We start from the raw sequence: 25,435 nt of genomic DNA on the forward strand, positions 1-25,435 counted from the left end.
ACAAGCTGCATGTGTCCATATAGAGGGCGGATATTACGGGAATACCTGGGGCCGTATTCTATAAGCTGTCCATTTCCCGTTGTCCATTTCGCGTCCATTTGGTCCTCTGGCATTGTCCACTCACACAAACCCGCGGCTTTCAAGCGTCTGTGGCAAGCGACCCGGCCATTGAATGGCTGGCCAACGGACCTCACCATTGGTTGCCATTGGCTGGCTGCGATATGTAGCGAATGGCGAGATGCATCGCAGCGGTTAGACCTGCAGCGGTCAGCGCTGTCAACAGCAGCTGACCGGACCTGACCCATGGCTGCCATTGGCTGCAATATGCAGCCAATGGGTGAGGTCCGTTCATAACCACCCAGTGGCCTAGGCGCTTTCCACAGACGCTTGAAAGCCGCCGGTATATCTGAGTGCCCGGATAACTCGCCCTGGCACTCAGATATGCCCGGGTATTGTGCCCGGGTATCTTGCCACCCCGCATTGATTGCTATGGCTCTTGATTCACTTCTTTCCCTCTGATATTCAGGTCCTTTTTTTCATCGGTATTGGTCTGATAGAAGCTTTTCCCCTTAGGCCCTCTAGTATATCATCCTTATCTTCTATGCATATTATGTAAGAAAGTACTAGCCTGTCCGGTGGAGACCTTCCTGCTTTGGTTCCTGTCAGCTTGACCTTTGGGCGCTAAATTATGCGCCTTGATTTGTTTCTCTACTGAGTCAAGAATCTGTGACACTTGTAGCCTCTACGTTGATGCGCGTATCAGTATCCTGGGCCCGAATTACGGAACTCGCTCTAAAGTTGTAGAGCGTTACGTCAAAATGACGACAGCATGACGACAAGGCTAGACGTCAACGCGTGACGGAACGCGGAATCAACCAATGGCTAGTAGGGTGCCGCCCCGGAAGCGCTTATTTGAACGACAAGAGGCCAATTTGCACGGCAAGGGGCCGTATGCTAACTTTTTTATAAGAATACGCAGTGAATAAAATAAACATTGTTTTATTCTTTCATAAAAGTGTATTTCACTCTCACTGCCATGAAGTAAAACAAGAAGGACATTCACTTTTGCAAATAACTGCTTTCGTGGGTAAGTTTTGTTGCCATGAGGGCGCGCTGGCAGATGTAAACACTGAACATGGCGGCCTTCTAAAAAACAGCTGATCCCACGGCTAGTTCCTGCTTTTTTACGCGTCGTCTGAAATCAAGGTTCCATTTGGTTGTCCAAAGTGAGCGGATAACAATTATCGAAGCCAGTGAAGGTCACGGGCCTCCAGAAAGGAACCTGCACGAAACGTCGGGCCCGAAAATCGACGAAGACAACTTGAGGTAAGCCTGTGTTATTGGTTTAAAGATGCCACATGCCAAGCATATGATTTGGGTTCTGTTTCTTTCACTTTAGCAAATACAAGGCGTCCACGAAGCACGGCTTGTTGGATAAAATCAACTTTTTTGGCTTCATAAACGTCTGGCACAAATGATTCAGTTGGGAAGGAGCAAGAACCAAGCAAGGCGGTTGGGCGCACGCTAACAACCTTGCTCGTTTTCGGTCGTTCTTGGCTGTGTTATAAGTTGCTGCAGCGCAGCACACGCATATGTTCCTGTAAAAACATATTAGCCCGAACTCAGAGCAAAGGTTTTTCCCTGTTATTCCCTGCTTTCGAAAAGCGGAACAGAAACTATTCCCTGTTTGTTTTCCCCGCTGTGTTCGCTGCTGCAATTCTCTAAGCGGGAATTATAGTCTCGAAATGGCGCCAACACGAAGAATGCCGAGCGAGCAAGAGCTAATCGTAATAGAGTCTATGAAGAGCCATCCGCTCTTGGCTCGGGCTTCTGCCGACCTAACAAACTCATACACAGCTGTTGAAAAGCGCGAGCTGTGGATCCAGCTTGCGTCGATTCTCAACAACAAGGGGTCGGCCGTTTAAAAACATGATGTCTTTGCCTTGCGCCTTGCTAGCACTGTTTATTCCATCTGTGGTGTATTTTAGTCTCGGAGGAGGTGCAGGAATGCATAGACAAGTGGTTGAGCATTATTGATTGCTTCTCTTTTGCTAGTGCTCTTTTAGTTTCATGGTTTGCCAGTACCAATCAGCCGCACCTTTTACCCTGTTACAGCAGAGGAGATGAACGGGGAGCCTCAGCAAGTTGTCGACAAGACACACGGAGCCCCACAGACCGTGAGTTGGCTTTCCATTATTCAAGCTCCATACTACCCTTTCTGGCAGCTGATTGAAAGTAATAGCACTATACTCTCTGGCAGCATTTGCAGCAGTAGCCAAAATACTGCAGAGATTCTACAGTACACACAAAACTATCTCTCTCTGGCTTTGCCACGCAGTGCAGAATGTTTATTTCTCTTGCAGTGAGGCTGTGACATCTCCTAGCAGTCTAGCAAATGTGCACATGAAATATGCTACTACAATGCTGCCCAAGATTGCTGTCCTGTATATTTATGTCAAGCCCTCTAACACATTGTACCAAATGTTTTGCGTATTCCACCACGTGATGAGCACATTTTCTTTCCCGACAGCTACACCGGTGCCCTCGCCGCAGCCCTCACAGCAGCACACACCAGAGCCCCCACTGCAGCCCTCAACACGTGCCACGCCTAGCCTTCTTGGGAAGCGACGGCGAGACGATGGGGCCAATAAGGTGCTGCGCCAGATGCTGTATGAATCGCATCGTTTGGATTCCCTTACTGACGCCCGGAACCGCCAGGACGCTGCTTTTCAGCAAAGCATGCTGGAGGTGTGTACTCGCTGCGCACACTGCACTTTGAAGAGTCGAAGCCGTCACCTGAAGCATAAATATCAGTGCTCTCTTTTGAGCACCTCTACTTCTGTTTTGACGCCTCTTGTGGGAGGTGGTTGGGACAGCTGAGTTTATGAAACTGACACGAGTCTTCTACAGCCATACTTTGTCCAAAATATCTCAGCACCTGAAATTTTACATAAAGCTTAAGCGAGATCTCAAAATTGGTTGTCAGTAATAATTTGTAATTGGAAGTATTTTTACATGCAGGCCATATGGGAGGTGACAGATGCTGTGCAGGCGTCAAATGGTCAGCAAGAGCTGCTCATCCAGAATGTGAACCTACTGACGCTAATCTTACAAAAGCAGCTTGAGCCACCTGCACCACATTGAATTGTTCATATTTATGTCATTATTTGCTTGTTTTTATTTTTATGAAAGAACCTCTTCATATGTTTATATTTATTCAAGAACATTATTTACTTCTCTGCCAGGTGCAGACTCATTGAACTATTTTTAGTTTGCTTGTTAAAATTTCTGTTTTATGTGTTTGTTTATTTACATTGTCTGCTTCTCTGTCAGGTTTCTGTTTTTGTATTTATTCAAGATCATCTCTGTCATGTACCATAGCATCATTTTTTTTATTTCTTGTAAGCTCTGCAGGCCCGGATGCTTCACACTGTTTATTTTCTTCCAGTTATGTAATTTAAGCTCTGCCAGGTGTGAAAGCCTCCTATACTCTTTTATTTTCCATTCCTTTCAAATGTTTACCTGCAGCTGTGGCAGGTGCACAAGGTGCAATTTCTAGTGCTTGTTTTCTTTCATTGCAATATGTGGGGCAAAGTTGTTCTGAAGTGACTGTAGTTATGAAGGGCACCATAATATGGGGATTCTGGATAAATTTTGAACACTTCGATTTTGTGTCTGTTAAGGTTGTTTGCATGTTCCTGAGTCGTTTTTTTTTCGCATTACTTTTCCTGCTTTTCCGTAAAGTGTCCATTGTGTGCATTGTAACATGTTCTATCCTCAGTAGACCCGAGGAAAAATGAGGCTTGCCAGCATTCGTCCAAAGTCGCTTCTGAACTAGTGTTGAATGCAGGCAAAAAAAAATTTGGCGGATGCTTGAGCTCCGCCTTTAAAGGTATGATGCAACAATGTTAATATCTCTCGTTTGTGGATCCCTTTACAACTTCGAACGCAGCCATGTTGGCATCATCGTCTGTGATACTCGTGTGTCTTTTACACGTAACATGATTTTTTAGTCCAGTAAAATCTACGAAGAGCAATGTCTTGCGTAGCACTTGCTGTGCATTCCACCAGTTATGCAATGTGTTTCAGAAAACTACAAACCAGGGCTGCATCGAGCCTACAAGTCTGCACAACATGCCAAACCTGTGATTACTAGCATTCAAGCTGGCAGTCAAGATGAAGCTTTTTTTTTAAGGGGCAAACAGCGTGTAAGACTTAGACGGAAAGCAAAGAAAACATAGGACGAGTGCTCATCCTGTGTTTCCTGTGCTTTCCGGCTATGTCTTTCGCACTGTTCGCCTTAAAAATGTACAGCCAACTCGCCCGTTTGGCCAGAGTGTAAGATACAACTGTTATTGTGCAATCTCTGCGCAGCACTCGACAAGGCATATGCAAATCACTGTTGATGCTGCATGCTTTTGTTTCCCTGCTGTGTGTTACAGTTGGCAAACTAGTATGAACAGCTGTGGCGAAAAAAATTATTGTGACCAATGAATAAACGTGGTGCAAAAAGAAACGCTTTACTGGTTCCTAGCAGTCTCCACACCACACTTTTCCCTCGTGCACATTCATCAAACACATAGTTACAGCAAGCAACTGTTTGCCTAAGTGGGCAGGTCGACGTAAGCAACGGCGAAAGACGGTGTACAAGGATGCATTTCACTTGTTGGACGAGCTGTTTCGGCGTGTATTTCGACTTGAGAAGGAGAAAGTGCAGTAGCTGTGCGGCAAGCTTGCTGATGCACTGAGAGGCGTACTGGTGACCACTGCCGGTGGAGCAGCAGTTGGTGTGTGCACTTCATATCTTGACACTGGAGGCTTTCAAGCACACGTAAGAAAAAGTAATTTACAAATGCTGGAATGTGGCTACCAGTGGCCAAGGGCATCATATCACACAGGGGCTCGCGCACTAACAGAGGGCAATGGCACTGCCCGTAGCAAGAGTGGCTACGACAACTCGCCACGCCAGCACGGCGAGTCATTGCAGCCACAGCTGCCAGATGGTCTAGGGCTTACTGCCGGTGGTGCTGCTGTTGCTGCTGCTGCTGCCGCTGCTGCTGTCGCCGCACCATCTGCAGGTGTGCTTGCCTCTGCGGACGGGTTGTGCCAAAGAGGCCAATTATACGGTCTCGCATGGCTCTACCACGCAGGTAGGTCATGCGGGATCCTGTCCCCGCCAAGTACCCGGCAAGCAGAGGTGGTCCATTGTTGTCAGGGTCATCAGTAGTGTCGTCTTCGTCTGCAGCCAGGGCTTCTTCAAGACAGATGTTGTGCAACGCAGCACACGCTGCAATGATGACCACCGCCCGCTCCGGCTCGTAGTGGAGTGTCCGGTACCTTTGAAGGCACCGGAAGCGGCTTTTGAGAACACCAATGCAGCGTTCCACAACACATCGCATTGAGGCGTGTGCTGCGTTGTACTGCCCTTCTGCAGTGTTTGCACCAGGATGCCCTGACATTGGTGTGAGCAGCCACGGCTCCAGTGGATATCCACTGTCTCCTGCACGACCAAAATTTGCAGTGAAGTGTGTTGTTGCCTATGTAATAAATGATTCATATCAAGCAGCTCAAAGCCAGTATGCTGAACCAGAATTCATAGGCATGCAGAATATTCATGACTAAGGGGTACCTCTGTAAGCACAGCCTTCTAGGTTAATGATGTACTGTGATATCTTACACGACAATAACGATGTGCACACCTCTTCTGCCTTGATGTTTTACGCTTGAAATACGATTCATTTTATAACAATGTTTCTTGTGCCTCTGCACCAGCAGTAACAGTAAATACACAAAAATAAATACGATACATCATATTGTTGCATGTCATCCATGTTATAACCCGCCTCTTTTAGGTATGAGCCACTGCTGTAGCTTAATACGTGCTGTCGAAGTGCTGCTTACCCAGAAGAAACTCTCCATCCTCCAGCAGCCCGTGCTCCACCTTCCGACGCAGCCGTGAGTAGCGCCAAGAAAAGGCATCGTGACAAGACCCCGGGCAGCGAGGGTCGACCGCAAGGATCTTCATGTCTGCGTCGCAGATCTGCGAGAAACACAGGCAGACAATCTTGGACGTGAACTTCCACTGTCGAGGTCGCGGCTTTCGAACCCATGCGGTCAGAAAGCCAGTCTACTCACGATCATGGTGTTCATCGCATAGTATCCTTTGCGGCTCCAGAATGCTGCCCGGTTTGCTGGGTCTCCCCGCGGCGCTTTTATGGCAATCAGCGGGCCGTCGACGCAGCCGACGACGCCTGGGATGGTGCCGCGGGGAAGGAAGGTCGCCTTCGCTGCCGCTTTTTCCTCGGGGGTGCGCCGGGAAACGCACCCATCCCTTCTGTGCGCCGACTTTGCAGATGGCCTCAGCCACACGCCGCACGCACTTGCTCACCGTCGGTTGTGCGAGGCCGACGGTCTGCTCGTTGCCGACGCACACTTGAAAGCCCCCGGAGGCAAAAAAAAACGGAGCGCACAGCACCTGCCGCCGCACCGACAAAACGCTCGTCCGTACGCCTCGCAGTTCGTCTGCAAGTTCGCCGCACAACCACTCCACTTTCTCCTTATCGAGTCGAAATAACCGACGGAACAGCTCGTCCTCGTACACCGTCCTTCGTCGTTGCTGGCGCCGACGTTGCCGCCTCCGCCACCAATAAACAGCAGACGACGCCGCCGCCATTTTCCCTCTAAAACTCTGTAGACCGACTCTTCGCGGTCGCAAAAAACAGTCTAAAACCGCGGGCATAATTAGGTGTTCAACGTCATGCGTTTTTTCTTGTCCGTGACGCCATTGCAGCTTCCCGTGACGCAACTTTTCAAAATGGCGCCCGCGACCAATAGGAGCGGGCATTTTAGAGCGCTCTCAATTGTAGAGCGGTCGGAGCGAGTTCCGTAATCCGGGCCCTGATTGCCCTTTTGTATGACTTCCGAATCACTGCATTAATCTTCTAGGTTTCGTTCTTTTTCAGCGTTAAGTACAGTGCAGCGTATACGTTATCCCGGTAATTATAAACGCCTAGCTGTGCAAACCTGATCGTATCCTTTTCATTGCACCCGTGTTTGTGATTGGTGATCCTACCTCTCATGCTGGCTACCTGCTTGGTGAATAGGTGAGGAGCGTTTTCGAAGAGAACGCGAAGTATCATCGGAAACTCGTCTGCAGATACTTCCGGTTCCAAGTTTCCCGCACACACTGCCTATCGCATTGCAGTCCCCATGCATACTGGCATTGTTAATTCACTAATTTATTTGTGATGCCGCATCGCTAATTGCGCAGCATCATCGTAAGTTAAGCACGTGCTGTGCATGCGCTTGTCCTTAGCGCACGAATTGACAATCGCGAAAGGTACGAAGGTTCTGTCGTGGTTAAAATGCCGGCATAGGCTGGCTGTTTTGCGTGCGCATGCACAGAAGGGTTATGCACAAAAAATGGCTGGCGGCGGTATGGCAATGCTAAGCACGGAATATTGTGTGAAAGCACATTTTTTTTTTGCAGGTGGACACCACCCCAACCACGTGCCTGACAGAGTGATTGAGGTGTGCACTCATCACGAGAGTCAGTTATGCGCGTGTTCAACTTTTTCATCGTCAATGCCAATTTACTCCAAGTACGCCGATGGCCTATGCTCCAGTCCCGCGTTTCTCCAGCAATATTGTCATCGCCAACTCATGCACCGCACATCTCTCTGCCACTACCGCCACATAGCTCAGAGCGCGAATATTAGTTTGACAGTAGTATTAGTTGGCGAAAAGGACGATTGGCAATGCACTCCACGATGGTGTGTTGCTGTTTAACACGAGCCTAGTGCTCTCGCGCATTGGCCAGCCAAACTGATCGGTTCACGCCGTTGCGGCTTCGAGTCCCAGTCGCGCATGTTTATTTGATTTATTTTTATTGATTTACATGGCACAATCCCACACACACCGCAAGCATACAAATATCCCGAGACCTTGCTCGTGGTTTACACCCATCGGAATAGAGTGATCTCATTATAGTAATTAATATAGAAAATGCAGCGCTGTAAAATGCAAGGAAAGTGTGCACAAAATTGTATCCAGCAACGCAGGCTTTAATTGATCCTCTTGGCTAAGTATAGTAGAAGGGCCTCAGAAAGGGGCTCTCAATAAAGTTGTGGTTTAGCTAGGATTCTAAAGAATTTTTAAATGGGTTTTGTGGAATCCGATTTATATGCGGACAAATTTGAACTTCCGCGTCTTCACGCCTTTCCATCTCCTCTGGTCAATTTTTCGCACGCCAAAACGGTGGCGCTCCTGCGCCGGCCCCGCCCACTCGGCCCCGCCCTACCTACGCCGGCTGCCAAGCCTGTTGGGCTTTGACCGAGCGCGCGGAGTAGCCGCGGTATGATAGCTGCGTGACGTCTGAAAGAATTCGGCGCGGCGAACCAATGATAACTACTGGCTGCTGATGTCACTTGCACAACAAGACGTCGTATGCCATGTTTAGCGCGAAATCCTGGCACCGCACGTCGCCACGAGGTGCGAAAATGGGAATTTTCAAATTTGTGTTGTAAATTTCCCGCTTGCTTTTGAGGTCTCGTGCGCGGTATGAAAACTCAGTGGCCTGCACTCTACACAATGCATAATTTTAAAGCCAAGCTCGAATGCCCTTTCCTGTGGCTCTACGGGGTTTGTTGAGCAATTTGAATGAGGGGAAACGACAATGAGGCGCACTCTGCGGTTACTGTTTTTTTTTTTTTTGCTCTAACTAAAAAGTTGAGCTCACCCAGAATGGAGTGATGTTGAGAAGCCCAGCTGCACTATGGACCTCCTGCATGTTTGTAAACAAACGAGGTGGCGCTGCAGTCGCTAGCGAGCTCGTGGTAGGCAAAAGATCGGGGAGTGGCGTCGCGGATAGGTGTTGTGCGCGGGTTTTCAAGGCTTGTAGGCGCGTTTCCAGTTTCTGCGAATCACAGCAATGGTCGATGCTTCCAACTTAGTAATTTGTCGAAGTACACGAGCTCGCGTTGTCCACGTGCGGCCTATAAAGAGAAATAGTTTGCCACTGTGTATTGTATATATGGTTAGTAGTAAACATGTAGAAAGCGTTCCTGCCGTTTATTTATGCGCTAGGCATTGAATAAAACAAGTTTTGACACACTGCACTAGCCGGAATGATTTTACTTCGGGACAGTAGTGAGGGGAAGTGCTGGCGTTGTTTCGCCGGAGCAGACATGCGCTCATCGTCTGCTGACATACGTACGTGTCGCGCTGCGCGAAAAGTGGGGACAGAGTCGTGTCCCCGATCTCCTGACTCGCTTAGCTCTGTTTTTAGCCGCATGACCACGCACCAGCCAGGCCGACTTGTCCTCTTGTTAAGCTGGTCGATTTGGTGAAAATTTTTGATTTCTAGAATTATTTCCTTTCCTAGCCCTGAAGTCTAGTTTCGTGACGAAAAATTATAGCAAAATATTGAGTACAAATTTATAAATTACGCTTTTTAGGAGTGTGGTCGTCAAAAATTGTGAGGTAATTTCTTTGATTTCAGTGCCGCATTTCTTTGACCAAAGCGAAAGCGAAGATGCCATAAACGAGGGAATAAACTTTAAGGTTCGTTTTCTGACCTCTCACATTTTCTGCGACTGGATCACTCACCTTCGTAATTCGCATGAAAATCAAATGATTCCATTTGTCGCAAACTATTCCTGAGACGTTGAGGAGCGTAACAAATCTCTCGATTTTTTTCCCTACGCGTGCAGTATTGTGTTAGTTATTTTTTGTAAGAAACGTTTTCATGTAACTATGCATGCATAAGTACTGATCATATAGAAAAACAACTAATCGCGTCATCATACAGAACAGGGCTTTATGCACATGCTGGCATAAAAAAAAACTGCGCACTATCTACTCAATTAGAGACCTAGCTTGGGGGGACTTGACGACGGTGTTAATTATAATTACCCAGAACTGCGCCAGGTATAGCTATAAATAAAAGGAATGACTGAAACTAGCGTAGGAATTTCATATTTGCACCAAGTTTAGTTACAACGAAAACACTTTTCATGCCGCGTCCCCTCTCAATCTCGCCACGTGTCTGTTAGTAGCACGCCTGCGGCTGCTTCTTTCCAAACAAGCTTCGCGATCATGTATTACCTCATGAAACATGACACATGCATGATGCAATGAAAAAGCATATGGCGTTTAGCACACTTAAGGTACGCTATTCTAAGCACACCAACGCGACCGCGCAAGATTGACACAACTTACCAGACTTCTTTCTACTCGAATGAAATAATTACGTCGTCATATCAAGAAACAGTTTCAAGTAACTATTAAATGTCACAAAACGCGCCATTTAATCATGGTGTGCTATTAACAAAAAAACGCATTCCTTGGGGGGCGAGTGAACCTGTCGGCGCCCCGTGCACTCCGGCTCAAGGTGATAAGTACGTGTGCAGCTACGTCTTTTTTTTTCCTTGAGCAATTATCAGCCTACTATCCTGAAGTTCAGGTGAATGAACGCAGTAACTTGCATGCATTAAGTGCATTGAGTGGCAGTGCCTATCGACTTCCAGACTTCGCGCTTTACTACCGTGGCCCAATGCGTGTTAGCCAGTTTCCGAATGCGGAATTGATGCGCGAGAAATCTATCGAGGCTAATTTAATATTTTTTATGCTACTACGCGGATCCAGCAGTGACGCAGCTGGTCAATATATGCTGCTTCTGCAGTGCACAGGCTTGAAGCAGCCGCCGGTAACTGCGGTAGGCACGGGCAAGCGGAACCTGTTTTGCCTACCATGCGAAAGTCGCTGCTGACATCAGCGCCACCGCATCTTCGTGACGTCGCGGGGTGAAGGAGGTCCATAGGCCTACTTAGGGTGTACGCCTAAAGCAGCGGTGCAATGCCTAGTGAGAAGAGGCCGGATTTATGAGCAACCCCTGTGGGGTGCGCTTCACTCTCACCATACACTTCTTGAACTTTCTTCAACGAAAAAAACTCACACGATGGTTATACAGTGTGTAACGCGAGATTCAGCGACAGCTGAGGGGCAGTTGCATTTTTTTTTATATACTGAGGAACAACATTCGAAAGTCTGATGCAGACATGTAGAGTTGTAGACTGCTCCATTTATTTTCCCAGACTTTTCACTTCGGCTGGCACTTCTCTCCCAGCCGTTGATAATCTTGAAGGAAGCCTTGTCATCTGAGAAGTGGCAGGAGATGTGTTCGGGGCGTGCTGTGCCAATGCCTGACGGGATCTACGCATGTGTTTCAGGAGGTTCTTACAGCAGTGGGATCACACGTGAGGGCACTGACGTATCTGACGTCTCTGGTTCGGACGCGTCTCTGGGTTGCAGGGTTGTAGTATGAGGTCTTCGCAACTCTCCTTCGTTCAGTGCACCCAGCCGAAGGCCAGCGGTCGGGCTTTTAACAGCTATCGCGCGGATTTTCCGACGCAAAATATCTCTCTTCGGGAGAGGGGAGTCCAACAAGAAGCAGATGTGCGACTGTGAGCGTGATAAAGTTCGACTATACATTAACATAACACCAGCAGAAAATTGACTGCTTTCGAACCAGTCACACATGTAGACCTGAATGCTCAGTGGAGAAGTCACCGCAAAGCAGTTTGACGATAAGGGTATCAACAGAGGGCACCCCGCTTGCTATATGTCAGCTCACCCTCGCGCAGTTCACAGACCTGTCTAAAGAGATCATATCACGCACTGCGGCTTTCCGGTCTAGTGAAAGAACCTTCCTCTCCGTGTAGATTCCCGTGCATAGAAAACCACCCAGAAAGAGCACCGCTAATCTTCTTGCCGCGTTAGTATAGCCGTCATAATAAACGAACCTCATCTCTCCTCGTTAGTATAGTGGTCAGTATCCCCGCCTGTCACGCGGGAGACCGGGGTTCGATTCCCCGACGGGGAGCAATTTTTTTATTTTTTTTTTTCCCGGTTATTTCATTGACAACTCAGTATGGTTGTGCAGGGTCAACTCCTCTGCGTTAAGATTTAAAAACGCCATCCATTCATTAAGAGGGCACAGCTTTTCGCAGCCTATAACGCTATAGTGAATGTCTTCCTACGAATGAGCTCGATCGTGATAGATAATACATACGAAAGCATTACAATTAAAATAATATAAATATATTCAAAATTAAAAAAATGGTAGGCACTTTTATATGGACATCAAATTCCCTTTTGCGTACACAGAGAGGTCTTCTAAGTCTCAAAAAACCCCAGGGAGGAAAGAAGAGTAAATGAACAAGAAAACTTTGTTTACGGACTTTTTACGGAACACTAAAGAAGCAATCCAAACCAGTTTCTTGCTGCATTAATAAAAACAAAACAAAAAGTGGAGGTGCGGGGTATCGATCCCCGTACCTCTCGCATGCTAAGCGAGCGCTCTACCATCTGAGCTACACCCCCAGACAGCACACGCGGTCATTGCAATACTAGTAGTGAGAGTTATCTAGAATAGGGTGTTAAGTGTAGTCAATGGTGTGGCATTGTTTGGGTATTTTTGTGGGAATTAACTAGCAGAAACCCGGGGAGCACTTTAGTCTACGTCAGTGCTCTGTTACCCACAAGGTAATCCATATTTAGCCTCACCGAAACTACACCTTGCATAAACAGCATCCACTGCCGTCCGGCAATCGGCGCACGGCCGGTGGCGCGGCTTTAAGTATTAGAAGTATATCGGTATGTCAGTATGCTTCACTACTATAACGAGTGCTTTCTCCACCTTGGCTAAAGGAGGTACTGCATGGTGGCAGTGCTTCTTAACGACGTCTGTAATGAACACAATCGGCAAGCGGAGCAGCTATTTTGCAGGCTTCGCCATCTGGCGAACTTTAAAACAAACCCCTGCTCTAAGCCGGAATATTGGTTGGTTTGCAGTTCGCCAGATGGCGCAGACTCTAAACATCTTTCATTCATTCATCTATTCATTGTGCGGTGCTGGTGCTGCGAGAAGCTACCAGCACCACCACAGTTCAGCGCTACGTTCCCGCAGAAGCTAGCAGGAGCGTTGGGTTTCTGTTCGCCTGACACGGACCTCATAACGGGCGCTACAAACAAAGTGGCAGTCGCAGCGACGAAGCGCCGCTTGACTGAGCTTGGCGGATTCTAGTGCGACACTAGACATCTGTTTTCATTGATAGTTTCGTTTCTATTCGAGTGTTTGCCGTTTCGCTCTCGATATTTTTTTTCCCTTTTTTCTATCTGTGTCCGGCCAGGGAACTTTTTTGGGCGTCCGCCTGTTTCAAAATGAAGAACACACTATCATCACCATCATCTGCTCCGCTCTACTCGACGAAAATTCTGCCGCAGTCGACTGCAGTTTTTCGAAAATTCCAAACAATCCAAGGAATTCCCGATTATACAGCACTTATAAACACAAAAATCGACCATCATAAGCTACCTCGTGGTCGGCGTTTGAGCGCGAAGAGGAGGGCAGTATTTGAAGTAAGATAATTTTTACAACCCAGACCAATAAGGAAGGAACGCCCTGTACTTGGATTGCGTGCTTCTTTTATAGAAGATTTTGTTTCCACGACGAGCAAGCGGCGAATAAAGCAATCATTTCTCCACTAAAGTATTGTTTATGCTTGCATTTACGGATACAGAATATCTAAAGCCACACGCCTCTACTCACAACAGTTAGGAGGAGGAGGAAATGGTTTCACCACACAGCTTGCAAAGTGTGGCGCCCTCTCTCGAATGTGATAGCAATGAGTTCCTTGCGGGATGTTTGAAGCTCCTGCCCCCTGAGCACTCACTTTTCGGGGACCCGAAAGCAAACACTCCGCACATTTTATATGTACTTGTGCAATCGAGATAAAATCGAGATTGCTTCGTTGTAGCCTGTTTTGTGGCAGCTCTCAGGGGTAATTGGCATTCCTTCGTTATATTTATTACTTGTTTATAAAGCGCCTCGTTATAACGACGTTCGACTGTAAGAACTCGGCGCTCCTCGAACGGTAATCAAATTTCCACTTTTTATCTGGAACCATTTCCCCGCCAGTTTTAGGCTGGAATACAGGATATGTGCTCAAGATGAAGGCTCCTCTAAGGAAGGAGTGGTGTATTTGGTTTCCCACAGCTTGAAATGCTGCATGCAGCTTGAAACAGGGCCGAACTGGGCCTTATCGATACCTTTACAATTTTGGCTATGCGTCACGAACATTTCAGTGGCAAGAATGTCTGTTTGATGCTTGTTCAGTGCTTAGCAGTTTTAAGAGAACTTTCTCGAGGTGAGCGGAATTCGTACTATTGCCGAAGTTCCAAGACTTACCTCCTTGTTAGCACGACGTTCAACGCGGAGTACAGAAAGTCATCGTCCAACCCCTCCAATCTTTCTCCCCTTTTCACTTTTGTATGCTATTCAATGATCCCGCTACTTGCAGTTACTTCGCGCAGAGTAAACCAGCACTTGACGGAAAACTCGAAGCGAATCTATGTCTTACACTAACGTTGTAATATATGGTGGAGAGAGGGCAGACAGATGTTTCCTCGACGCTCACAAAGTGAGCAAGGGAATGGAAAGACTCAGGGTGCTTGCAACGTTTCGACAAGTCTTCGTCTGTCTGGGCAAAGCGTTCATCGTTGGCGGGGTTTAAATAGGGCCTTCACTCCGAGAAGGAAGGCGCGATGAAGGAGAGGAGGGCGTGAAATGGAAAGCATGAAACTTGTCCAGACATGACAGGTGCTGAAGAGGATTAGCCGGTTGACCTACAAAACGTTCCCTTTCGGGTTTACCCCTCCCTTGTTCACTTTGTGAGTACTAACCATGTAACAAACTTTTGCTGCGGTTGCCACACTCTTTTATTTCGCCTGTAATTAGGTAGCACTCTGTACATCGACAATGACAGGCAAAACAATACGGCGTTCATAGAAACAAAGAACACGGTGGTGTAAAAGAACCCGCGTCCATTCCTGCATTCCAAATCCCGCGACAGATGGCAGCACCGACCTCGCACTACCGCGCGACACGCGCAGCATAGTTCGTTGCCTACCTATCTTACTGTGTCCCACCAGTGTGCGTGACCCCACGCAGTATACCGCGCATCGTGCGATGCGGAATAAGCGAAGCCCGAACAGAAGTCCGCACGCAGCATGCGCGGGAAGCCTCGTGGTGTCGTGTCAGCAACGCCGTCTACCCGTTTCGCCTCTCCGGTTACACGCGGTCCGTGGAAGCAATGAAGCGTTCTTTCTGCACAGAACCCCGCTCAAGTCACCTTCTGGTTCAGATAGGTTCATGACTGCTATTCTAGTTTCGAAAGAATACATAAAGCTTAGGCGAAGATATGAAGTTATGAAAGTTTTGGATGAGTGTCTGCACTGCGTCGTCTGCTCAAGAAGAAAAGAACGAAACGACTGCTAGCGTCCTCTTGTGACAGCTTTCGAAAGACTGGCAGTGTGAGAGCAGCTTTGCTGTACCGCATCCCAAAGCACCCAAACTCGTGAAGTTAACAGAAAAGCAGAAACATGGACGCAGTTCTGTGTTTGCATTGTTTTATCTTTGCATACGTCACCTTCTTTTAGCACCACTCAAGGTTATCGCAAGACGGCACTGGGTTTAATAATATTTTCACCAGATGGCGCAACAAGTTTTTACCTCGAGCCGTTATCAAGCACTGCGTACCCTGAGCGCGCTTTCCCTCATAAACGGCGCTATGGCCCGCAAATGCTGGTGGCGCTGACACACGCTGTTACATTGCCTTGCTGGGCCATTTAGTTATATCGACCGGGGTCAAAGGGGGGTTTCCCTGCCGAAAGCTCACCGCCACATCGGCGCGGCTCTAGACACGCGCCGGAGCTTGCTGCTTCGTTTGTCGGCGCGTTGTCAGCGGCAACGTGCATGCGCGCTCGCAGCCCAGCTCCTCTCCTCTCCTCATCCCAAAAATACGCGCCCACGGGGCGCTGGGCCCTGCGTCGTCACTGACCCGGCTTGGGCATATGCGCCATCGCTCTGGAACGATTCTGACTGTGGTGACCTAGTGAGCCGACCCAGCTTACTCACGCCTCGCCCGCCCGTCGCTCCATCGCACCATCTACAAAGTGTCACCGACGTCAGCACGTCGCTTCCCTGTCTGTCGGTCTTCCCGCCAAAGCCCAGTTCATTCAGTGACAGCGTTTGGCACCGTCGCGGGCGTTCCGTGGGAAAGCCTTGCTACGGTTTTTAATTGTTCCTATTGGAAAGCTCAGTCCTTAGGAAGAACTTCAGCCTGCCTGAGCTCGTTGACCGGTACATTCAACGTGTTGACAACGCTTACGTGGGTCGCTTATTCGACATTCAGTATCACTCATATCTAACCGGCTGGTTTCATTGTCGGCTCGTCTCATAGCAGATATATTACAAGAATAGTACAGCTCGCCGTATTTGTAGCTGTTTCCCGGCCTTTCACATAAACATCCCTCTTTCTCCCTAGAATCGCACTCCTTCGAGCCGCCTCGTTTCTCTGATCGCGTTATACGCGAACGGTGGTGTCCTTCGAACTGGTTCAAATTTTATCCAGCCCCCGCATCGCGCTCCCCTCTCCTCTCTTGCTATTTCACTCCGGCACGCGCTGGCTTCTTTCTCCCTTCGTTCCGTTGGTTGGTGCCGTCACAGCAGCAGCCGCCGCGTCGGCCGGAACAGCAGCTGCTCTCCTGAAACCGGCAACGTCGGCTTGTGACTTGGTCGCCGGAGTTGCATCAGCCTCCTGTTGCTCGCGGAGAGCGGCGCTGCTGTTCTCGCGTAGCACCCCCCCCCCCCCCCCCCCCCCTCTTGTTTCTCCTCACTGCTCTCTTTCCCCATTCACTGAGGGCCAAGAACGGCCGCGCTCTCCTCGGGGTCTTCGCCGGCCTCTCTCTTGTCGCCACTCTATTTACTCCCGCGTGTGTCGTCGCGTCGGTGCGGAAGCCGTGTAGCACATAGTAGAGAGGCCGGGCGATAGCTCGGCTACCTTTACAGACGACGATGCAAAACGGCAGCTACACTTCGCTCAACAAAACAGGTGAGTGAAGCTATTCTGCCCACGTCGCTAGACGATTTTCCGCCTGCCGTGTGCGCCGCTAGTGTAACATATGTCGCTGGATGGACACGTTGTAAAATACTGGAAATGGATTGCCATCTTCTGAGAGCTCATCTTTGTGGTGCTGAGAATTACGACAACAATCGCAGGGCACAAATAGCAATTCGCTAGTCGTTAAGGAAAACCAAAGTGTCAAGGTACTACAAAGGTTAGGGTGAGTGACAGCACTGAGGCTTCTGTCGGTCGAAGGGAAAGTCACTATTAAAGCAACTCTGACTCAAGGGCCAATTTTGTTCGTTTTTGTGTCGTCCATATCCTCAAGTTACAACAGAGAGTTGGCAGCTGTTCCTGGCAGTTTAACCTAGGTGCTTCGACTGGTCATTTGATTACGTGTGTGCTTTATCACCATAATCAGGATACAGCTAACTACGAATCTGCTTCCAACACTTGATTTACCGTGAAGTTGATCCGTACTAATATGAAGGGATGATAGGCTACACCCATGTTGACGTTGTTTACGTGTTCGAAATTTCGCGCCATGTCGTGAGCGCTTGTGACGTCATAGATGTTGACGCGGGATTTGCAAACAGCAGCTGGGGCTTTCCTCCTGCGCTGCGAAGGTCGCTACGCATAGGAGGCATGCACGACTGCCTTCGCGCCTTTGTGTCTCGCTTCTTCACGTGGTAACAACACAGCAGGTGAACCCCCGCGGCGCCGTTGTGCGAAGTTCTGTCGCACGATTTGTTAGTCAAAGCGGGCTTGGCGAAATGTGACGCACGCGTTATATAAGAGAAAGAAAACCTATTATTGTCGGCGCGTACTGGGTCAAGCATCTTGGGGAGCAACGTTTGGATTGACGCAATCCGCGTCTGTGGACGTATGCATGGAGGATGTAGCAGCGGCAGTTTTGCTGTGACAGTAGCCGAAAAAGTAGGAAGCTGGGACGCAGCTTTTATCAGTAATTAAAACTATGATTTTGTGCCGGAGGTATCAGCAGCTAGGGTGGGTACCGTGGTTTTAATGTATACGACATACAAAGGGCAGGCGTGCTAATATTTTCAACTTTACTCGTTACATGCAGGCAATATCAAGCATGCGTCGAGTGAGGATAATAAATCGTGCTGCGTCCTTAATGAGGTTATTTTTTTTGTATGTTTCACTGCCCACAGCGTTTCTCTATAATTGGCATCCAAAGAATTACAGAGGAAACGAGAAGGATACTCGCTGCAATACTCTCTTGGCTGTAAGGTTCTTCCAGATACTGTAGTTTCAATGCACCGTAATGTAACATGCTTGATCAGTTGAAAACGCACCGTGCATCAATTCTGGTATTCCTCTTGCGGTGAGTCCCAAACGAAATTTTGGGCCCTGATTTTCGTGAAGAACATGACAATTAAGTATTCTTAAGAGGGCGCGTCGGCAACTGAGATAATATAAAAATATACTGTCATCCGCCCCACCGCGTAATTAAATGATCGAAAATGTATTCAAGTCAATTTCTGCTGAGCTGATTGTTTTGTGCGCCCTCGGTAGCGTTCATCCCACAGAGGTTACGACGTATTTGATGACTCTGGATGACGAATTGCGCGATAGACTTCTGCAAAACGAAAAGAAAAAGAAATAAAATTGGTGTCTTTTCGTATCAGAAATTTTTGACGACGAGCAAAGCAGCTGCGCATTGCCACAATGTCGAAGTGCCCAGCGGTGGCTTGCTGTCTGAATATCTTCCGGTGTTTACCAAGACCGTTTAGGGCAAAACGGCCATCAACAACGAAAGCGTTCTTGCAGAAACAGTTTTAAAATCCCCGCTAGTGTGAACGTGGAGGTTCTCGCTTTTAGTATGAATGCTATACGAATATCCCTAACAATTCGCGCATGCAGACGACACGGAATAATCTTTGATCTTTCTTTTTATTTTGAACGCACACGTTAAAAAAGTCACCAATTGGTTCACCCTCCTTTTAATGGGCACACTTGACGGTTTGGGACATGTTTGCCGCAAATATATGGTTCCTTCTCTCCGAGCTATGAAAAGATTGCAGCTCATCGGTATTCCTGACACATGCAATTCATGGCAGGCTTTCCCCCTATTCTGGTAGAACCGCAAGAAGCACATTAAAATGCAGATCGTTTTAAGTGTTCTGCAAATAACGCTCCAGTTATAACACGCATCAAAGTTTAAATTGCATTTACTTATATTCTAGCTTACCGCCGCACTCCAGAGTGGGAGGTAAGCCTACAGCTCGATCGCGCCACACGTGTTCATTTCGCAGGTGTTTCTGTGCCTTTTGCTGTTTTTTTTTCTTCTATATCCGTGTTCTCGACCATCTGTCCAGCCTACCGCCGAGAGTGTGGGACTATTTGACACGAAGTGTCGCTTGACATCTGACCTTAAATGCGACAGGATGACCGATAGTGTTTCGGAGTTCGGGAACGATTAACGCACATTTCAGCCCCGACGTGCTGGCAGCCGCCTTTGTGTCTAGGCAACATGCGCTTTGCAATAGCCTTTCTTTTTTATGTTTCGATAGAAGCGCAATGCGAGTTTGTAATACGCTTCAATAGAAACGCAGTTGTCTAGCTCTTGCCGCAGAGTACTGAACAAGTGCCCTGTAACGTATCATTAGACCCAAGTCTAATTATTATATTTGAATATTCTGGCGTATAATTCTGCGAATGTCAAATTATATCCCGGGAATTATCACTGACTCATAGTAAAGTTGTTACTTTCTTGTTTAGGCGAAATCATTGGTAAACGTCCGTCCGTAACATGTGCAACATTTTTGGAGAAAAATTTGAAGTATTGGAAAACTGTAAGGTACTGATATGGAAGTATTGAAGATAAGGCGTCATTCATCCGATATGTAGCAAAATATTTCTTTTAAAGTGTTTCCAGCGATCGCACCGAACAGTTAAGACTGCCACAGAAAACCAACGGGGGACGATTTTGACGATAGCAAAAACGTTAATAGCAACAAACAAAAAAATCAAGCCTGCAGACGGGAGATCTGCGGGTGTTTTGATTGTTATAATGAAATCTTACAGTATATGAAAAAAATTGCGTTCGTAAACTCTTCTCTGGTTGTAGGTCTAAGTCGACGAGCAGGCCGGTAGTGAATTTCGTCGCATGCTCGGCGGGTGAATACCTCCGTTCCAAAAATTTCTCTAGGCAGTCTGTAGGCTGCCTATGCATTTCTGTCTATAATGTCCATAAGCTCCCTATAGGCAAACCTCAGAGAACAGTCTATAAATTTATGGCCATACGTTTTAGTAGACTTTTGTCTATAGACTATGAATAGACAAAAATAAATATCTATAGTAAGGCAATAGGGTCTATAAGAAGTCTATAGACTATCTATGGACCACTTTTGTAAGGGTTTCTCTATACACACGCTGGTGACAACAGTATGCCCGCATATAGAACGCCATTCGCGGACGCGGAGTGGTATAACACATTCGGAGAACCCAACAAGCTCTTTGTGTATACAACAAGCTGGCACGGAAGAAAGCGGCGAAGGCTATAGAGAGCCTAGACCGCCGGTGCGCACTTTTTTTTTATCTCCGTTTGACGTCCATTAGCGACATCTTGAGAGGACTCGTCGCGGAGTGGACAGTCGAAGAGAAGTAAGCTGACGGCGCAGCGGCTTTTCAAGCAGTGTCGCATTCAGTACCGCGTGTTTGCGAAATCCGCTCGTCTAGACGCGCCCTACTTGTCCAGTGCTTGTCGCGGTCTCTTTTGCCAGGGGTTCATTGACCGAGCGCCGCTTTCTTGAGCGGCGGTATGTGCCTCGCGATGAAGACGACGGAGATTCGGGATTGAAGCGCGCATCGTAGGGTTAGTGTACAGCACGCGGTTACAATTGGACAGCGTATATGGCTAGTGTCCAGTGGGTTTAGTTCAATCCGTCAGGTGGGACTATAGGTTTGGGATAAGTGCCTGTTCATTAGCATCCACACATGCGCAGGCGTACGGTAACTGAGGAAAGCTGTGCAGCTTTAACATAAATTTTCCGGTTTAAAGAAAGTTCCTACTAGCTTAGTTGGTTAGCTCTCGTAGCTTCTTAGCTTAGTTGGTAAAATGACTGCCTCGGATGGGTGGTGGCTCCAGGGTCGAACCCTGGACCAGGAAGAATTTTTCTTCGGCTCAGAAGCTTCTAAATCTGCATTCCCTTCCCCCTTTCTCTCTCTGCCTTATGACATACTTATCGAATAAAAATAAAGAGGTATAGTTTTTGTTTGGCGGCGCTTGGTTGGCTGCTAAATAGTAAATGCTCTCTTATAATTTTAGTGTGCAGCATAGGGTTAGCATTAAGCTTGTATAGTGTACACAAGACACCTTGTACACATGTCCAGCTCAGCAGAAATTCTGTGAATGTCACGTTGGATAAAAACTGTGCTAATGTTATTGGTCTTCATCTTTGCGTATAGAAGAATATCAAAATCTCACAGCATTACCAAAACGCGCATTGCAATACAGATTTCTCAAAGCAAATGATCAGTTTCCAAAAATGTGACCCTCAGTGGTGGTTCAGTGGCTTTGGCGTTTGGCTGCTGATCCCAAGGTCGCGGGTTCGATCACGGCCGCAGCTGTCGTATTTCGCCGGGGGCGAAATGCATAAACCTCACGTGTACAGTACGATGTCAGTGCTCGTTAAAAAAAAATCCCAGGAGGCATAAATTCATCCGGAGCCCATCCCACCGGCTTCCCTCATAGACCATATGTCGATTCGAGTCCTTAAGCCCCACCATTTAAAATTTGTTTATTTAACTTCCAGAGATGTGGAAGACATGCTGTAATATCACCCGCTGGAAAAGGTTTGTTTCGCTGCGAAACATGCTAAAAATCCAACGGGCTTAACGTTACGTCAACAGGAGAAGGAACTGGTTTTAATTGCGCGGTTAATTTGATTGCGGTGCTCTAGTGTGGTCCAGAAGATGTTTTGCTTAGGACGTTGGGAAATTAGCCTAATTAACTTGTCATTGATCGTACACGAGTTTTCAGGAAATATCGTTTTTGCGTCTTACATTTGTGTGATGTACGGTATGTGAAATTATAAAACGCTTCTAGTTCAAAACTATTATTTCGAATTTTTGTTTTCTGGTCTTAACAGGACGAAACAAGGCAGTATGATAGCGTGTAAGCCGTGCGAGAAAAACCAGGAATGATACGAGCAATAATGAATGATGCGTCGCAAAGAGTGGTTTATTGTGCACTCTGCAAAACAACATTTTTCAGATATAGTGCAGAGTTAATAAGGCTAAGAAAATATTGTAAGAAGATGGAGTTTCAGGAAAAACGCGTTTACGTGAAGGGTTGTCTTGACATCAATTTTTTTTTAAATCCAGAGCGCGCCCAGGACTGACTGACTGACTGACTGACTGACTGACTGGCTGAATGACTGAAAGACTGACTGACTGACTGACTGACTGACTGACTGACTGACTGACTGATTGATTGATTGATTTATTGATTGATTGATTTATTGATTGATTGAAGTTGTATACTTCTCTCAGCTAACCTCTTCTCGAATACAGATCAATTTTTAGGAACAGCGGGACCTATAAGTTCACCAAAGACCACATCAAAAGTGTTCAGAATAAGCTAGCTGCCCATCTACAGGCACAGTTTCCGTCACTGCATAGCCAGCAATTTGGACAAAAGCATTTTTGAAATGCAGACCATTTATGATGGCAGCTTTTTTATATAATGTAAGATTTCACTATAACAATCAACATACCTGCAGATCACCCGACGGCTATATTGATTTTTTTTTCTATGAACCTTTTTGCTTGTTATCGTCAAAAGCGTTCCTCATTGGTTTTCTATGGGAGTCCTAACTGTTCGATACGACCGATGGAAACACCTTAAAAGAAATATTTTGCTACACATCAGAAGACTGCCACCATTACTTTCAGTATTGCTCTCAATGTATCATAAAATTTCTCAAATTTCAAAATTTTTATTCCTAAATTGCTGGGCATGTACACACAACATAAAGGGTGATACGTTTTCCCATTCTGCGGTGTCGACAAATGCGGGCAGATGCTGTCTTCCTTTAGAAAACTAGTTCCTAGTGGTATTCTGCGTGATTATGCCTGTTTACGTTTGTTAACATTCGCCTGCCCAACAAAGCTGTTAGGTCAATTTACCCTTTCAAAACATTTATGCCTTTCGCCGTAGTCGCTCTCCTAACTGACAGATTAGTCTTCCCATGATATTTACTACGGCACCCTGGACATATACTTGAAAGCTCTTTGTCGTTGTTCCGGAACCGATTGATGACTGTAGTATCTCAGCTGCCTTTCACACGTGCACATGGTCAATTTTTTTTTCTCTACTTTTTCCTCCCGCCGTGAATCAAGCACAGCTCGGGTGCCGTGCTTCCTGCACTGCACATTGCCGTTGCAAAATGTTTGTACTTTGTTTTGTGCATGATGTACCTGTACAAAGTTCCTAGGGTAGTTCCTGGGCACTTGAAATAAGAATTGATTATTTTTATTATTATTATTGATATTAATAATAATATTATACTATTATTATTTCAGTACGCAAGCGCTCGTGAACTTCCCCTGCGTTGAAACTCGATCACCGTGGCAGGGAATCGAACCCATGACTTCGTGTTTAGCACAGCAGGAATGCACACAGGATGCTAAGCCACCGCGTCGGGCGCATCGGAGAGGTTTGCAGTCGCGGCTTCCCCGAAGCACGCCCGAATCGCGAGGGGCGTAATCTCTGAAAAGTAAGCCAAAGAAAAAAAAAATGACCATCCCGCGAGACGGCTCTGATAAGCTCCGCGGCCGCAGCCATGCCCGATAATTCTTACGCCCCGAGAACTCGCGCGAACTCAGTATAGCGTCTGTCCGGCAGGGCCCGTGGGTGGGAGCCGCGTCCTTTTGAGAGATTCCGCTATCTGGCGACGACGCCTTCCTGCAGTCTCTGCTTTCAAACGCCTTCGCTGCGCCTTCTGGGGTTCAAGGGAGGGCGCCGTACCTCGTACGATATGTTGACATTGCGAAAGTGTACTTTACGACCCTGGCCGAGTTGCATACAGCGGACGTCCGATTATGCAATATTGTCGCGTTCCTCTTACGATGCCCCTGTGTGTTCTTTGCCTTTTTATTCTTAGTGTGCTATTATTTCCGCACGCGATAGCTTTCTTGCTTTGCAGAATGACGTAATTCTGTGTTCGCGGCGCTTGAGTGGTTGTGAGTCGCGCGCCTTTGTGTATACGTTCCGGAAATTAACGAGCGCGTGTTCCAATAAACGAGACATGTGCGAGGCATTGACCGAGCTAAGCATCTTGGTGAGATTATGGAACGCTCATTCCGCCGCTAGAAAGTAGTTTTAACGTGTCTATTGAGTGACAGAGCATGGCTAAGGACGCGGGTTCGATCCCGGGCGCGGCGGTCGAATTTCGATGGAGGCTAAATTCTACATGTCCGTGTACTGTGCGATGTCAGTGCACGTTAAGAACCCCAGCAAGTCCAGCTTTCTCGGAAAAAAAAATAAATATTGGAAAGCTATAAGGGACTGATATGGAAGTATTGAAGGTAATGGTCCATTCTTCTGATATATAGCAAAATATTTCTTTTGAAGTGTTTCCAGCGATCGCATCGAGCAGCTAAGACTGCCATAAAAAACCAATGAGGCACGCTTTTAAAGATAGTAAAAACGTGAATATACGACGGCAGTCGTGTATTTTTTTATATTCACTTTTTTTGCACGCTTTTAAAGATAGTAAAAACGTGAATATAAAAAAATACACGACTGCCGTCGAGTGATCTGCGGATATATTGATTGTCATAGTGAAATCATACATTATATGGGAAAACATGCTTTAATAAACGATTTCCCGCTCAAAAATACTTTTGCCCAGAATTGCTGACCCGCCGCGGTGGCTCAGTGGTTAGGGAGCTCGACTACTGACCCGGAGTTCCCGGGTTCGAACCCGACCGTGGCGGCTGCGTTTTTATGGAGGAAAAACACTAAGGCGCCCGTGTGCTGTGCGATGTCAGTGCACGTTAAAGATCCCCAGGTGGTCGAAATTATTCCGGAGCCCTCCACTACGGCACTTCTCTCTTCCTTTATTCTTTCACTCCCTCCTTTATCCCTTCCCTTACGGCGCGGTTCAGGTGTCCAACGATATGTGAGACAGAGCCGAGCGGCCTACGCTTTAATCCTCCGACGGGCCTTCCATGCTGGAGGTCACTTTTCGGCTGTGCCAACACCCGTGAAATAACGGTAATAATCGAGGCGCAACTAACTGTCTCCACTTCGTACACCGAGTTGACCAGATATTGTGCAGCAATACAACGCACGACAGAAAACTGTCGAAGCGCAGCTTGTGCGTTACGGGAACACTCCCTCTCCTTTCACCCTCCACAGGTGAGAATTCTGCCCCCTTTTCCCCTCCACCCCCAAATTTGTCGCCTGAAGTAGAGATTATATAGGCCTGCAAATGCCA

The 25,435-nt window shown here is 47.3% G+C and overlaps 2 protein-coding genes and 2 non-coding genes across 4 annotated transcripts in view; 3 read left to right on the plus strand and 1 right to left on the minus strand.

Moving 5' to 3' along the window:
- The first annotated feature begins 303 nt into the window (after window positions 1–303).
- LOC144108048 (uncharacterized) lies at window positions 304–4,516 on the plus strand. Its single transcript, XM_077641328.1, has 5 exons — window positions 304–337; window positions 1,158–1,326; window positions 2,116–2,177; window positions 2,531–2,748; window positions 3,022–4,516. Exons 1-5 carry the CDS (start codon window positions 304–306, stop codon window positions 3,142–3,144), a joined length of 606 nt encoding a protein of 201 aa, XP_077497454.1. The 3' UTR covers window positions 3,145–4,516.
- A 7,293-nt stretch (window positions 4,517–11,809) lies between these two features.
- TRNAD-GUC (transfer RNA aspartic acid (anticodon GUC)) lies at window positions 11,810–11,881 on the plus strand. The gene has a single exon. It is a non-coding gene; the product is annotated as a tRNA-Asp (tRNA).
- Window positions 11,882–12,308: 427 nt separating this feature from the next.
- On the minus strand, window positions 12,309–12,381 carry TRNAA-AGC (transfer RNA alanine (anticodon AGC)). The gene has a single exon. It is a non-coding gene; the product is annotated as a tRNA-Ala (tRNA).
- A 3,479-nt stretch (window positions 12,382–15,860) lies between these two features.
- Window positions 15,861–25,435, plus strand: part of LOC144107168 (sodium-dependent proline transporter-like) — a 60,127-nt gene continuing 50,552 nt past the window's right edge. Inside the window, exon 1 of the mRNA XM_077640162.1 lies at window positions 15,861–16,952. Coding sequence (XP_077496288.1) covers window positions 16,916–16,952 — 37 coding nt within the window. The 5' untranslated portion in view covers window positions 15,861–16,915. The remainder of the gene's footprint in view (window positions 16,953–25,435) is intronic.

The sequence above is a fragment of the Amblyomma americanum genome, chromosome 10 (genome assembly GCF_052857255.1).
Source record: "Amblyomma americanum isolate KBUSLIRL-KWMA chromosome 10, ASM5285725v1, whole genome shotgun sequence".
Lineage (NCBI taxonomy): Eukaryota > Metazoa > Arthropoda > Arachnida > Ixodida > Ixodidae > Amblyomma > Amblyomma americanum.

Excerpts from the sequence above, each read along its gene's own strand:
- LOC144108048 (XM_077641328.1), top strand. The coding sequence starts at position 304 with ATGGCTGCCATTGGCTGCAATATGCAGCCAATGG. Across the intron at positions 338-1,157 it reads CTGCAATATGCAGCCAATGG|CTGATCCCACGGCTAGTTCC; the intron begins GTGAGGTCCGTT and ends TCTAAAAAACAG. Across the intron at positions 2,749-3,021 it reads TTCAGCAAAGCATGCTGGAG|GCCATATGGGAGGTGACAGA; the intron begins GTGTGTACTCGC and ends TTTTACATGCAG.